The 16,667-nt window shown below is 41.3% G+C and overlaps 1 protein-coding gene across 1 annotated transcript in view; it reads right to left on the reverse strand.

Moving 5' to 3' along the window:
* Positions 1 to 7,259: 7,259 nt before the first annotated feature.
* LOC135700420 (aminopeptidase N-like) overlaps positions 7,260 to 16,667 on the reverse strand; it is a 63,536-nt gene continuing 54,128 nt past the window's right edge. Inside the window, exons 7-11 of the mRNA XM_065220922.1 lie at positions 8,276 to 8,556; positions 8,018 to 8,217; positions 7,640 to 7,951; positions 7,496 to 7,577; positions 7,260 to 7,434 (exon numbers count right to left, since the gene is read on the reverse strand). Of these exons, the coding sequence (XP_065076994.1) occupies positions 7,276 to 7,434; positions 7,496 to 7,577; positions 7,640 to 7,951; positions 8,018 to 8,217; positions 8,276 to 8,556 (1,034 nt within the window). The 3' untranslated portion in view covers positions 7,260 to 7,275. The remainder of the gene's footprint in view (positions 7,435 to 7,495; positions 7,578 to 7,639; positions 7,952 to 8,017; positions 8,218 to 8,275; positions 8,557 to 16,667) is intronic.

Genomic DNA, 16,667 nt, shown 5'->3' on the forward strand with positions numbered 1-16,667 from the left:
ATACGCAACAATCAACATTACATTTTGACAACAAGGCTGACTGAAAAAATTAGAATTGATTAAGAGAAACATCTCTGCATGGGTTAAGTAAATGGAATGGCGGATGTCCTCAGCGCCTAGAAAACGGTTAGTATTCAGGATGACATAGTTTTAAGCTTCAAAATTATAGTGATTAACGTGTGATCAGTCAACATTGAAAAAAATAGCCTGATAGGCAATGTTTACGTCCCCATCATGTGAACTTTATAATAATGGGCAAAACGCAGGAGTTTTAGACTCATTTTTTTCAACAGATTAAAACAGTCACCCCCTGACTAACCATCCCGGATTTTTCAAAGTTGGTGTTAGATGCTGCATCTGCTACCATACCAAAGACCAGTAGCCTACCTGGACGAAAAGCCCTCCGTTGGTGGAGCGAGGATACCAAAAAAGCCGTTAAAGCCCGCCGGAAAGCTCTACGGAAACTCAGGCGAACCCCGAGAGTTGACCCAAACAGGGAAGAGCTATTAACCCAGTACCGTGCACTACATATTCAATGTAGAAAAGAAGTGAGAAGTGCGAAGCTAAACAGTTGGTCTGGTTTCCTTGAAAGCATCAACGCCTCCCAGTCCTCTGCCGATCTCTGGAGCAGGGTTAATGCTCTCAGCGGTAAACGGCACTCGACGCCATTACATGTACAAGCTAACGGAGTTACCATCTCCGAACCGGCAGCCGTCGCCGAAGAACTCGGAGGGTATTTCGCAGAAATTTCGGCCATCATTACGATAGCCACTTTCAGCGGTTGACAAAGCCTACCCATACATCAGTCGCTGAGTTCAGCATCCCGCCTGACACGGACAACCTCGAGATCAACGAACCTTTCTCCTGGGAGGAACTCCAGCACGCACAAAGCCGCAGCAACAGCAAATCTGCGGGACCTGACGATCTCGGGTATCCACTTTTAAAAAAGCTGCCCCTTGAGGGCAAGTGTTGCATACTTGAGATGCTCAACCAACTCTGGGTCTCTGATACCTACCCGACGCTGTGGAAGGAGAGTCTCACATTCTGCATAGCCAAGGTATTCGAACGGATGGTGAACCGTCGACTCAAAATGTTCTTTGAGACCAACACCTTGCTCGACCACCGACAACATGCCTTTCGACAAGGTTTCGGTACGTCCACGTACTTTGCCACTCTGGCAGACGTCCTCAAGGAAGCTTACGACCAGGAACACCACGTTGAAATCATCTCTTTGGACATCTCCAAGGTTTTCAACCGGACGTGAACGCCAGCCGTCCTCAACAAACTTACAAACTGGGGCTTGAAGGGGCATATGATGTATTTCATACGAAACCTCCTGACCGACCGGGTGGGGAACACGCGGTCGAAAAGTTTCAGCGAGGAGACCGGAGTCCCTCAAGGCTCCGTTATCGCAGTCACGTTGTTTCTGGTGGCAATGAACGGGGTATTTAACCGGCTACCTGGGCGCATTTACATATTTGTTTACGCTGACGATGTGCTGATTATGGCCACCGGTCCTACACAGATCCGAGCCCTACGGCAAGCGCAAGCGGCAGTCTCTGCCGTCGGCAAATGGACCGACTCGATGGGTTTCCAGCTGTCCGCCAGGAAGAGCATCCGATGCCACGTATGTTCGTCTCAACACCGAGTGAATAGCACCCCAATTACGATCGACGACCAAGCCATTCCAAACAGGAAAACAGTTCGCGGTTGCTTTACGGAACGGAAATTACTTGCATCGGTTCCGAGAAGCTGGTTAGAACCCTAGCACTAGTCTACAACAGCTACATCCGCATCATAGCTGGTCTCCTGCCATCCACTCCAGCAGACGGCGCATGCATCGATGCCGGTCTTCTTCCTTTCCGGTTCTGCTTAAACGCAAATATTGCCACAAAAGCCGCTACCTTTTCCACCAAGACCTCCGGAAACAATAGGATCTTTCACCTCGACGAGGGGTCGGCCGCCGACATCGACCTCCCCCTAGTGGCCAAAGTCCATTGGCATGGAGAGTAAAGTTGGCACTCTTCACGAATCCAATTGGACAATCGGATCAAGAACCGCTTCAAAGCAGGGGATGCATCCACGATTTTGCGCAGATCGCTCGCCAGTTACTTGGGTCCAACTATGCCGACCACGTACATCGGTACACCGACGGCTCCCGATCGATAAACGGAGTAGGTATCGGGATTTTTGGAGACGGTATTGCTGAAAGCAGCAGTCTTCCTCCACAATGCTCGGTTTTCTCGGCGGAGGCTGCAGCAATCTTCCGTGCCGCTACCACGCCTGTAGACCTTCCAACCCGGGATGTCCCGGGATGAAAATCCCGGGATTGTTACATTTCCCGGGATTTCCGAATCCCGGGAAATTAATTTAAAAATCCCGGGATCGCGTGTACCCCAGGATTTTTTAATTTGAGACTCTTTTACCACTTTAAACCTTTCTTGGAATATCTGTAGCAGAATTTGAATCCAGAATTTTTACATCTTATGAAATATATCTCTTCCCGTAGTTTGCCATTCATTCTGATTTTTCGAAAGAATTGCACACAGACATCACGTTTTGTATATGATCGTTGTACAAGAAGCACTCGTGAAAAATAGATCTAGCAGTGAAACAAATCGTCAACATTTTGATTCAATCAGGTTGAACGTCGTGAGATGTCCATCATTCATAGTTGAACTAAAACCATTGAAATGCATTGTTAAGATGATTGGAAGTACGTAGTGCTGGTCTCAACTGATGAAAAGACTCAGTATTTGCAGTTTTTAGAGTCCTTCCTTAGATTAGCTAGCGGAATCTTGTCGTTACGTTGAAAGGTATGCATTACCTTTACCCGTTAGTATGTAATCTATGTAATCCTAAAGCACGGCAAAATAGTTTTTACAAATACATTCATGAGAGAAATCATCCACCATAATCATCATGATCTGCACAGACTATTGTGCAGTTTGGCTGACAGACATAATATCACGTCCCATTAGGGAACTTCTTAGATGTCAAGAGACATTCATTTGATTTTAGAAAACTTAATAGAAGCTCGTGGAACTTCGTAAAATTTCAGGGAACATCATAGATCTTCAGGATACTTCGTAGAATGTTAAACAACTTCGTGGACGATGATTACGGAACATCGCATGAATTATTTGAAATTCGTACAAGTTCAGCAAGCTGAGCAGAAATTCAGTTGTACCCATCGAAAAATTAAAAGATGTAAGCTATGGAAAAATCTCTGAAGTACTGGGAACTTCGAAGAAGTTGACTAAAAATCCCAGGATTTCGTAGAATATTCTACATATTAAGGGAACTTTATATAGGCTTTGAGTTCATGGAAGTGAGTTTAAGTTCAAGAAACTTCTTAAAAGTACACGAATGAAGACTACGGATTTGTGATGATATCTCTGGATATTATTCAAGACTTTCCAACTTAATCAAGTAATGTTCTGAATATTTGCTAGTGTTCAAAAATTCAAAAGACGTCTTCTTGACATCCTTCTCAGGTGGAAGTTCGATGAGAGAGTATTTAAAGGATGTATAGCTGGTGGAGATTTAAAGACCTCTGGATATTTTTAAAGACTTCAGGTCGATAAATTATTATTCTTAAGATAATTCAACTGTTCGTGAAATTCAAATAACGTCTCTAGATAGTCTCTCAAGATTACTGGTTGGTCAGATATTAGTAATTTCAGGTTGATCAAGAAATCTGAAGATCTTAAACTGGTCAAACATTCAATTGACTCTCTCAAGATGGCAGATCGGTTAGGAAGTACTTAAAATATCTCCAGCTGATCGAAGATTTCAATAAAGTCATCTGGATATTTTTCAATGCTTCAGGTTGATCAAGTATTATTGTGAAGATATTCTCCCAAAACTGAACGATGATCAGGAAGTATTCAAAAGATCTCCAGCTAATCGAATATTTCCGTGAAAGTCCTGTGAATATTCAATTAGATCAAGTTTTATTTTGAAACATCCGATTTTGGTTACATTATTCATATTCAACATATTCAGGCAGAAGCTTAAAATATGAAATCAAAAACTTCATTTATTTAACAAAAATCTTCATATGCCAGCTTAAAATTAAAAAAAAAAACCATCGGAAGTCTGCTTCAGCTTCCGCATGTCTTGAAACAACTTTACATATCATGAAACGTCTTCAAAATGTATGCATATCTGCCTTCACAGAATTTTAAATGTCTTCATAATGAAGATATGTCGTTAAATCTGGTGTCCCTAGTATTACAGAAATCTCCTTTTTTAATCATTCTTCTAAGGAGATGAAACATACATTTCAGAACATCGTTAAAAGAAATTAGATACATACGAACATTAAAAAAATTTACTGCCTTTATTGACTTCCCGGGATCCCGGGATTTCCCGGGATATCAAATAAATATTTCCCGAATCCCGGGATGGTGAAAACCACCGGGAAATGGAAACTCTACACGCCTGCCAACAAACCGATACTTATATTAACTGACTCACACAGCGTCGTTCAAGCGATCACCTCGGAAGCACCAAAACACCCATGGATCCAGGCGATTATCAAGTACGCCCCACCGACCACCGTGTACACATGGATTCCCGGACACTGCGGAGTGCCAGGTAACGCATCTGCTGATAACCTTACCGAAGCCGGGACATCGGGTCCCAGACTCACCAACAAGGTACCCCTAAAGGACATCAGGCGGTGGATCATGCGGACCATTCGAACGGCATGGGAAGCCGAGTGGTTCCGCAACAGAACTGCCTTCATCCGCAAAGTCAAAGGGTCAACTGAACCATGGAGCGAACTGGACAACCTGAGGGATCAACGCGTGATTTCGCGGCTTCGAACCGGGCACACCAAACTCTACTATAACTATGGTAGCCTGCCGTTCCGCAGAAGCTGCATCATCTGTAGGGTACCCTACACCGTCGAACACATCCTGTGCAACTGCCCGGAGTTCCAAAATCTTCGGCAGTCACTCTGCCTAACTTCCAGCATCAGCGATCTGCTCGGGAATGATGCTTCGGCCTCGGCAGCACTAATAACCTTCTTAAAAGATGTCAAAATCTACCACTTGGTATAGCAGGAATTTCTTTCGGCCGTCGGGACATCTCAGCTGGAAGGATTTCCTCTATTGGACCCATGCCAGCTGAGTTCTGTTTTGTTTGAATTTATCGTTTGTAGCTTATCTTAAATCATTTTGTTTTCTGTTGTTCCTCTGTTTCATTAATTTATATATTGTTTAATGAGAGAGAGAAGGATTAGTATTTTCCATTTAATTCCACTACTTAATTTGCTTATCCTTGACAGATACGCGTATTTCGTCTACAATGTGCAGACTTCTTCAGTGTCTTGTACTAATACTCGACTATTAGTACAAGTATTAGTACAAGACACTGAAGAAGTCTGCACATTGTAGACGAAATACGCGTATCTGTCAAGGATAAGCAAATAAAGTAGTGGAATTAAATGGAAAATACTAATCCTTCTCTCTCTCATTATACAGGTATTCCACTAAGACGCCCACATTCATCAGGATTTATATATTGTTATTTCTCCAAATAAGTTGAAGAGCCAGCAACCAAAGTTATTTACAAAATGTTAATATACCATGTATTTAGAGGTTACTCACTCTGAGCCCTCTCCTTTCTCCGAGGATGAACTAGCCATAGGCTAAACATCTCCTTAATAAAGAACTAAAAAAAAAAAGGTCGCCCCCTGATTAAGCCGTTCGCTACCCTATTCCAAAATTGCAAATTTTTTTTTTATGTTTTGAGCATAATTTAATAAAGAACAATGTTTACGTGGCTAAATTAACATATATCCAAATAACAAAATGACAAGCGATCAACGAGCTGAATGATAACGCTATGTCAGCAGTGGAATGCAATAGTGAATAAACTTCTTCCCTTGTTTTCGTGACAAACAAAGACCGCCAATATAGCTATATATATATATTCTGGCATAATCGCCCATTCCCAGCCTATCGAGCACAAAACATCAAATATATCAATGATTTCGTCGTGAAGGTGTCAAACAAACGTTTGGTACATACGAAGCTTCTATTCAATAGCTGCAAGACGAAGTGTTGAAGAACGCAAAATAAGATCTCGAAAACAAAAGGCGCACGCAAAATCACTTTTCTTTCCGTTCGATAGGCCAAAGAGAATCCCAATGGCGTTTCAATGGCTAATAGGCCCAAGAAATCCCGTAAGCCAAGTTGAGTCGCCGGAAGCAGTTTTGCATTTTCAACAATAAACGAATATTTCGCGACCTCTTATCAAAACTAAAGGTACAAATGGAAAGGTAAATAAATTTGGAAGCCATCTGTAATTATTACATTCCGTTTGGTGCTAAACTACGTTAGATTAAGAAATACTAAGTGCGGGTTGTGCTCAATAGGCCGGGAATGGGGTAGTTAACCCTACCATGATTTCAATATACTATGATGCAAAAAAATCCACCACGATTCTAAAAAAATATCACTATGCTTGCTCAAACGACGTAATTTTGGCTGAAAAAATGTTTGTAGAAATGAATGAGATGGGTTTATGCACAAATCTAGTGATGGGATGTTCAATTTAAACCTTCAAAATAATGTTTTTTACACGGGATGAGCCCTCTAGTACAATTATGGGCGACTGTTACCATAAAACGAAAAAAAAATGTTCCAGTCAAACAAAGCAGCGCATTATGACAGACATCAGTTAAATCTATTGTCTAACTGCCAAATTTATGTCAACGCAACGCAAACGGATCTAATGTGGGTAGCTCTTTAGAAAGTCTTTCTATTCTGTTTTCCCAATAATATACCATCATACGTTGTCAAATTAAAATATCCACTGTTTTTATTAAAGCCACTTAAGTACAATTTACAATTTATGGTAAAAAATATCCAGACTAACTAAAACTTACGAAAGTTCTCATTGGTATTCGAGTATCAATTAAGGATTAAAAAAGGTTTGTTTGTTTTTTTTTATGTCTGAGATTGAGATTCTATTTAAAACCAATATCGATAAGTGGTAATTGAAATGTGGTAGATTTGGTTCAATTATTTTCGTGGTAAGCTCCACAACGACATGTCCACTAATACACAGTCTTCGTTTCCACATAATCTAACGATGATCCTAACCGTTCTGTTTCATCATAATTTACGCATATATTTAAGACATAGCATTATATTTGGCACCCATTAGCTACTACAGCTGATTTACCAGCTAGAGCATGATGTTCTTCCTCGTTCAACATGAACAAAAAATAACTACTGATTAAGAAAACAAACACTCGCCTTACATATCATCTTCGGGATCGTACTGAACTTCGCTCAACCACTCAATGATGGTATCGGCATTCATGTCCATCCATACGATGTTTGCCTGGGCCCGTTCAATGGCTTGCTGAATGGTTCGTCCCGTATCCTTCACGTGAGTTTGGGCAAACTCCTTCAGCTGAAAAGTGTTCAGTAGATGTAATGTGATTATATTGTTTGTAAAGAAGTGATCGTATTACCTCATCAAGTTCATATCTTGTGTTTATGCGTTTCGTTGAGTACATCAGGATCATATTCAAATTGGACATCGATGTTCCCAGGCTGTAACAAGAGCATTTTTTTTCTATCAATTTAAAAAGATGGCGATATTTTGAAATACTTACTAATCTTTCATCTTTTTCCAATTGTTACGAATGTAGCTGAACGCAATCGGTTGGCCAATTACGTTGTTTGACACCGCTAGGAAAACTCGGAATACGTCCTGCTTGCGAATACCGAACTCATCCGTCATTGAATACTCGAGAAAGCGCGTAAGGATCCATGTTTCCCTCGAGCATCCCAAGGCGGACAGCAGTGTTTCCTTTTCGCTGGGAATCGTCGTCTTCTGGAACCGTTTCCAAGCGTATTCCCATTCGGCCTGGTCACCATACTTGATTGCCGTGCAGTAGACGATGTTTTTCAAATTGGGAGATACTCTGGAATTAGTTGTATTTGTTGAATTAACGCATTAACGGTGCAGACAAGATTCGGTTTATACTAACGGATTATTGATGTCTGGATTGGGCTGATGCATCCACTCGTAAAACTTTTGGACACATTTGCTGACACAGTCCTTGTAACCCAGATGGCAGGCAGCAGTAAGCACATCAACTCGTTTGTAGATCGTCAGTAATTGACTGTCTTTTGGATCTTCAAATCCAACTTTTTCGTAAATTGGTTTCAGCAAATGCAGTGAATATTTCTGAAAGATGATCGAATGCATTGTTTTAATCAGAGTCAAATCAAGCTGAGATATTTACCTTAAATTTGTCATAGTTGCTGGTTTTGATGAGCATTGAGTCGATGAAGTTCAGCGATCCAATGGCGGCCTTCCAAGGAACATATTCGGTTTCGTGGACCAAATAGCGAGTAACGTTCAACGCCACGCTATAGTCAAGATATCCTCCCCGGGCCAAATTGAGAGCATCGTCGATCAACTGTGCTCGATTGGATGGTGCAATGGTGGTGTGCTTTCGTTTGTCCAGCAGATGGTCAACAATCATACCCCAGTTGCGTTGGTCGTAGTTGACCCGGTAGTAGCCTGATGTGGTTAAAAATATTCAAGAACAAAGCAAATATGGATAAAAATTAGCTTAATAGGTACACGGTGCAAATTAAATCTGAAAATTGCTAAGTTGTAGTAGCCTTCACGTATGTGTTGGTAGAGGGAAAAAGGTAACATTGCGGGAGCGGATGATCACGACGTCATAGCACTCGAAAGCAAATTTGTGAAATATGAAGTACAGCAATTTCTAGATGTACAAACGAAAATTGTTGGGTATGGAATAATAATAATAATTAACATGATAACAATACATATTGAATGCATTAAAACTAGAAAGCTGAGTCGGGTAACGCCATACTCAATTTTAGTAGAATTAAGTTAGCGTGGAGCATTAATACGATGATTTAAATAAACGCACACACAAACGCACGCGTGAACGAGCCGAGGCTTATGTGTTTCGGCTTCTGCATAATTGAACTAGTCATTTGACCAATCTTGTTGCGCACGTATGTGCATTTGCTTTCCGGAGGGTCTTTGTTGCGACAAATGGCCGAGACTGGCAACCTCGGTCAGTTCACGACAAAAGCCAGCCGTCAACTAGGATTTATTTAAAAAATCGTGAAAGACTTTAATGATCCAAATTGCTTGCGTGCTCTTTATTGCTCTCTAGTTAGATCAATACTAGAATTTGCATCGGTTGTTTGGTCACCATATGAAGCTGTGGACGTAAATTTGTCCGGGATGCACGACGAAGTCTACATTTGCGTGACCCAGTAAACCTACCGCCTTATAAGCAACGCCAAAATGAGTACTGAGTATCGAACCGCTGGCAAATCGTCGTAAGATGGATCAAGCTGTATTTGGAGCTAAGATACTTCGCGCAGAGATTGATAGTTCAGCCTTACTGGATCGTCTGAGGATTTATATCCCAAAGCAAGTGTTGCGGTAACGACAACTAATCCAACCAACTCCAATGAACCCGTGAACTCTATAGGCAGACGGTTTCAAGAAGGGTATCATGTTTTCGATTTTAATATGTCTTTACACACTTTTAAACAACGTTTAAGATCTCTGCATATAATTAATTGAACTAGGATTAAGAATGTTTCATTAAGACCACGATGTCAGATGATAAATAACAGCAATAAATAAATAAATAAACATGTTTAACGAAAATTGTTAATTTCTTGTTTAAAGTGGTTAAATTGGTAAAAAGACCAACCAAAACCTGTATTCATAATACTGCGAGGCAAAATGCGCTTACTGATTTCATGCAAAGGAAGCATACATTTAGGCTTTATCTCGGTTCTTCAGGGCCGTTGAATCTGACTAAAATGTATGTTTCGGTTAACTCAAATTCGTATAAACCTGACTAATGCTAACTTTAAAGGGTGATACGGTCAAAATTTGGTCAATATCAACTTGACGTATTTCTTTCAATTTTGCATTTAAAAAACCTGAACACCCCTCATTTTGAAGGTGTGTGTGTGTAGAATGTTGCTCCTATTTTGATTTTGGAATTCACTCTTCAGTTGTCAAAATGCCGTCCAAGCAAGAAGAGCAGCGTATCAAAATTTTGCTCGCGCATCGCGAAAATCCGAGCTACTCGCACGCAAAGTTGGCAAAATCGCTAAAAGTTGCCAAATCAACCGTTACAAATGTAATTAAAGTGTTTGGGGAACGTTTGTCGACAGCCAGGAAGTCTGGATCGGGGGGAAATCGAAAACCGGAAGCCGCTGACACGACAAAGAGAGTTGCCGGTAGTTTCAAGTGAAACCCTAACCTCTCTCTCCGAGATGCCGCAAATAAGCTGGGTGTATCGTCTACAACCGTGCATCGAGCCAAAAAACGAGCCGGACTATCGACTTACAAGAAGGTAGTGACTCCAAATCGCGATGATAAACAAAATACGACGGCCAAAGCGCGATCCCGGAGGCTGTACATGACGATGCTGACGAAGTTTGACTGCGTGGTAATGGACGACGAAACCTACGTCAAAGCCGACTACAAGCAGCTTCCGGGACATGAGTTTTATACGGCAAAAGGAAGGGGAAAGGTAGCAGATGTTTTCAAGCACATGAAACTGTCAAAGTTCGCAAAGAAATATCTGCAGCATTTTCATAGCTTCCGGGACTGTCAACCAAGAAATTTACGTGAAAGAGTGTTTGAATAAACGTCTGCTGCCTTTCCTGAAGAAACACGGTTGTTCCGTACTGTTTTGGCCGGATTTGGCATCTTGCCATTACGGTAAAAAGGCCATGGAGTGGTACGCCGCCAACAACGTGCAGGTGGTTCCCAAGGACAAGAACCCTCCCAACACACCAGAGCTCCGCCCAATTGAGAAATACTGGGCTATTGTCAAGCAAAACCTAAAGAAGACCAAAAAAACTGCTAAGGGCGAGCAGCAGTTCAAGGCAAACTGGCTTTCTGCGGCGAAGAAGGTGGACAAGGTGGCTGTACAAAATCTGATGGCAGGGGTCAAGCGTAAGGCCCGGCAATTCGGATTTGGAAAAGCGGAAGCCTAACTGAATATTTTTCCTGAATTTTATACTAATTGAACTTGAAAAAGAAATTTAATTTGATTTTTTAAATAAACAATTTCACCGATTTACACGCGTTTTCCCTTGACCAAATGTTGACCGTATCACCCTTTACTCAAATATGTGTAAAAGACACTGAAATTTGAGTAAAAATTTACTCAAACTTTAAGTGACTTACGCTTTAGTAAATTTAAGTAAACGGAACTCAAAGAGGGAAAATGGGGATAAAATGTCCATGAAGGGCAAAATGCACGCCCTTATATCTCAGGTGATCAAATCCACGCCAACTGACGAATCGATTTTATTTTACTCTCTCCTAATTTCATGAAACTTCGCAAAATCGGAGGCGAACCAGCCTCAGGCTAAGACTCCCTAATAAAGAAAACTTAACTTCGCAAAATTGTTCACTAGGGGCAATAAATCAAGTATGTGGTGGAATTCGGCTATTTTGATTAACTCCTAATTTTTCAAAATGACATCTTCGATAATTTTCAATAAATCATTGTACAAAAAAGGCTCATCTAATCGAAATGATGTATAAAAGATGTATAAGTAGAAATTTCGAAGTTCTTTTTTCGCATATAATTTTTTTGTTTTGATGTAGAACTACGTCTGTGATTTATATAGGGGGGTTCACTTTGTGAAAACCGAAAATGGAACATGTAACGAAATTATGAAAGATTTTGAACGTTGATAACTCAGCTGCCCCTGGACCAATTTCAATAATTTTATCACCAATCGATCAGATATATTTCTACGCATCGATAATGACTGTTGATTTTCAACAAAAAAATATATTGAAAAAGTGGTAAATGTCAAGCATTGTCGAAAAGCATCGAAGTAACTAACAAATCCACCAATTACGTACATGAATATGCTGCTTCCTCAACACAGTCATCAGAGAATCGTTTCTAGACGAAACATGTCGATGATGATTAGCAAAATAAACCAGCAAAACGCTAGCAACCAAGCTTCTATTCCTGAAGCAATCGGGCCGAGACTCTTCTGAGTGTCCATTTTTCGTAGCGAAGTTGAGGTGTCCTTCGCTGCGCCTTTCCAACCACAGGGTCAACCCGTGCCCAGCAGTACCCAGGCCGAGACATTTCCAAGTGCATATTCGTCGTTGAGGTATCCTTCACTGCGTCCTTCCAACCCGTCGCAGCCACCTAGTCCGAGTGCCCATTCATCGTAGCAAGGTTGAGGTTTCTCTCGCTGCAGCCTTCCCAGCTGTCGCAGATAGCAGTTGAAATCCTGTACAGCAGCAGACGGGCCGAGACTCTTGCGAGTGCCCAATCAATTGAACCGAAGAATATGGGATTGTCCGGTCCGATTTGCTGATCCAGCTGCCTCCACGTCATAATCATCTTCCAAAGGCTTAAAGCCTGAACGACCATCAGCCCTTTTCAGGGCCACCAAGACTTTCCAAAAGAGTTCAATTTCTGAACATGTCCCAACTAAAGTTCATATCAATAGGTTCTTTTCAGGGCAATCATAGTCATATTAAAGAGTATAAACAAATTCCTATTCCTGCACAAAACACAAGCTCCTGTTGCACTTAACAAATAAATTTATTATATAAGACCATGTAGTCCTACGTCACCATTGCGTACAACCCCATGGGCTGTCCCTTGTAGTTTTTTATATGCAGAAATTATTTTTTAGTCTGGTAAGTTGTTTCCGATGCACACATCACATAACTATTGCGCGATCAAAAGATAAATTGATTATTTGTTAATTTTTTAATTTGTTAGTAAATCAATATATTACTATGTGGATTAAACGTGGATCTTTACGTGCAGTTAACTCTCATCTCCCCTATGAAACAGATTCAACGGTCATGTTTCTCTACTGAATTTTACAGATTCACACCTGCCACCGACAAACCGACATGAAACTTAAACTTAACTTTTGCTAGAAAATCAGTAACGGCCGATTAAAATGTCCAGCGAACCGATCGATGCAAACAATTGTAGCCTTCGCTCCATGTTGTAAATATTAAATTAACCATTAATAAAATTATAATGAAATAGACCTTAAGCGAAACGACACTGGCCGATTTACTATAAAAATAGAATGCCTCGCGAGTAACGCCACTCGACCTTGTGCAATGTCTCCCAAGGCCGACTCCAAAGAAAAGTTGGGAAAAGAGAGAGTTGTGGCTACACCCCATTTTGAACGAAGGGCCAACGATCAGAATAATCTCTCGCATTGCCGATCTAGTTCGAAGAACGTTCGCGGGGAAATCGAACTTCGGTTGAGTTCGGCCGAGGTCACCTTCTCTAATCTGAGGGTCACGGTTTCGCTTCACTTTCGTCAGATCCGCAGATTACAGAGAAAGTGTTTCGTTTTGTTCGCGTGATGGTTTTGTAAAGTGAGTTAAAACAACGGGGTTTTACCAACAATCAATACGAAACTAACGATTTTAAATTGGCTCACCAGTTTAGTAGCCTATTGGTCCCAAGCAAACGATTAACGTACCCTATTCTAGTTGAAATTCTATTACTACACTATGTTTGTTTTGATTCGCTATGAAAGTTTGACAGATAACATCAGGGGTGTGTGGATTCATTCAGAACATGCAGGGGTGAGTGAAATAGCTTGGGACTGCTTGGGACCGTTGTTCTGGTACTGAGTGAGCCAAAAATAATAATGATTTTCTTCGGGACCCAGTGGTCTTAGAGTTACCTCTATGGTTTTACCATAGAGGTAACTCTAAGAACAGAAGGTCCCGAAGAAACGTGCTAAACTTTTTGGCTCAGCTCTGGTACTATCTTCGGTCCCAAGCTAATAGATTCACCCCTCGAAACATAGGAAAATTCACTAACCCCTCATGTTATCTGTCAAACTTTCACAGCGAATCAAAACAAACATTGCGTAGTACTAGAATTTTGACTAGAATGGGATACGTTAATCGTTTGCTTGGGACCAATAGGCTAGTCAAGTAGTGAGCCAATTTAAAATCGTTAGTTTCGTATTGATTGTTGGTTTTACCACAGACAAACAGACATAACACTGGCAATTTGTTCATCGAACACGCATTTAACGGTCAATTTAAATGTTTTTAGTTCACAGTATACTCAACAGATGGCGGTAGTGTTTTAGTGACGATGTTTTATATTGAAAAATTTTCAATGTGTTATGTCTGTTTGTCTGTGGTTTTACTTTTGTACTTAAGTTTTAATTTCTCCTCGTTGATTGTTTAGTTATAGTTTATTGTAAAACTAAACGTAGTGTGCGTCATAGGTTAGATTTGTGTGTATAAAAAACAATCTAGACCAGGTAAAGTGTGCATTGTGTGTTAAAGAAAATCTGTGCTTAATGTTTCTTCCAATAGCCGACGACTACGTCAACTTCCAGCGCTATTATCTGCATCCCCGGGGTGAAAAATCCCGGCAACCGTCACCTTGTCCGGTGGAAAGCGATCCGTATCCACATCGCTTATCGGGGCTTGTGGTTGTCAAGCGCCACCTTTGGTGAGATCACCGTCTGTCCACCGACGTGGAAATCGCTGGCCGTTTAACAACTAGCTAGTTTAAGTTAGTAACAACAGCGCAGCAATTAACATCAGTTAAACCAAAAATCAATACGAAACTAACGATTTCAAATTGCCTCACTACTTGATTAGCCTATTGGTCCTAAGCAAATCGATTAACGTACCCCATTCTAGTCAAAATTCTAGTACCACACAATGTTTGTATTGATTCGCTATGAAAGATTGACAGATAAAATGAGGGGTTCGTGGATTTTCCTATGTTTCGAGGGTTGAATCGATTAGCTTGGGACCGAAGATAGTACCAGAGCTGAGCCAAAAAGTTGAGCTCGTTTCTTCGGGACCTTATGGTCTTAGAGTTACCTCTATGGTTAAACCAACTGGTGAGTCCGTTCCATTGGTTTGTTTTGTTGAGTGTGGCGTCCGACGAGGGTGCCACGGAGGATCTTTTTGCCGACCATATACTTCACTGACGTTTGTGAAAGGCACACTAATACTTATAATTTACCCCAAGTTCTGTACTAATACTTGTACATTTAACAAACGTCAGAGAAGTCTATACCAGCAAACACAAATATGCAAAAGCATGCTTTAATTCGAATAAACCTTAACTTACCCTTGGTTCGTTACTACAATGAATGTTTGATTTGATTTCGTAAAATACTAATATTGATCAGAGCTTGGCGTGTAGCATCGTTTTAGGTTTGTGTGCTCTCTTACCGGGAGCTTTAGAGAAATATTTCGTAGATGTGATGCATTATGCTGCTTCGCAATAGGGGTTTCTACCCGATCAATTTCGGTGGTAGTCAAGCTGGCTCGATCTCTTCTTTTTCTAAGGCAGTCTTATCCGAGCAAACTCAACTTGACATGCGGTCTTCTTTGCCGGAGTGGCACGAGATCGGCCGTTGTCGGCTAAACCATAGCATTTTTTATATCTAGATAAAACTAATTTGCCAAGAGTAGATCAGGCACGAGCCGTGTTCGTGCCTTAGCTAAACGTTTTACGTGAATACAGGGACAGATGCCACTAGTGGTCCTGAGCAGAAATTTCATGGTAACTTTTATGGTCATTGTAACCAGTGGTTCCAAACAGTTACTTGTAGGCTCCTCCACAAGTTTCCTCATCCCAAATGGCCCTCCAGCCAGTGAGCACCTAAGACCAATTTCCAAATCCCATTAAAATACTGGACAGCCTTACTGGTGGCCGAAATTCCTAGCTGTCATTGTGATGCGCAGAGCCAAACTGTCCGTTCAAAAACCACCCGTTACGCGTTTCACCTTTGTCGTTTATTGACAGCGGTTTGAGCCCGGACTCCAACCGGTTTAGTACTAATCGACGTCCTGGTCTAAATGGTTAATAATAGATGATCCATAGTAACCGTAGCTTTTTCTTGCGTTGACCCCTGAAGAGAGTGGAAGCAACAATCAATTCGAAACTAACGATTTTAAATTGGCTCACTACTTGACTAGCCTATTGGTCCCAAGCAAATCGATTAACGTACCCCATTCTAGTTGAAATTCTAGTACTACGCAATGTTTGTTTTGATTCGCTGTGAAAGTTTGACAGATAAAATGAGGGTTTATTGGTTTTTCCTATGTTTCGAGGGGTGAATCGATTAGCTTGGGACCGAAGAGAGTACCAGAGCTGAGCCAAAAAGTTGAGCACGTTATTTCGCGACCTTCTAGTCTTAGAGTAACCTTTATGGTGGAAGTGCGCGTCGGTTATAAAATTAATAAATTAAAGCGTTTTAAGCCCTATGATTGTGAAGTGCTTCTTGTGAGTGTGTAGTAAGCCTCGAATACGTTAAAAGTAGTCTGTGTTTGGTGAACAGTGTTAAAAACGTTCCACAATAGGATTATCGTCCGAACGCTTAAGCCGTCCATACACGGTACGAAAAGTGCGAACCTGTAAGAACAGATCCGTAGCTGGGCCTTTTCTCCCCCCCCCCCCCCTTCGGGATCGAATCCTGAAGGATATTTCTCCACAGAAAGGCCAGAATTGCAGAAGGGATTGACGCCCTTATGCATGCTCACTGTCGATTCGTGGACAACGAGATTATAGTAGAACCCCATGGGATTCTACCGGAATCTCTTAGGGGCGATTCAAATATGACATC

This window comes from Ochlerotatus camptorhynchus, unplaced genomic scaffold (genome assembly GCF_037179485.1).
Source record: "Ochlerotatus camptorhynchus isolate MF236.1 unplaced genomic scaffold, CSIRO-AGI_Acam_v1.1 ptg000136l, whole genome shotgun sequence".
NCBI classification, from domain to species: Eukaryota; Metazoa; Arthropoda; class Insecta; order Diptera; family Culicidae; genus Ochlerotatus; species Ochlerotatus camptorhynchus.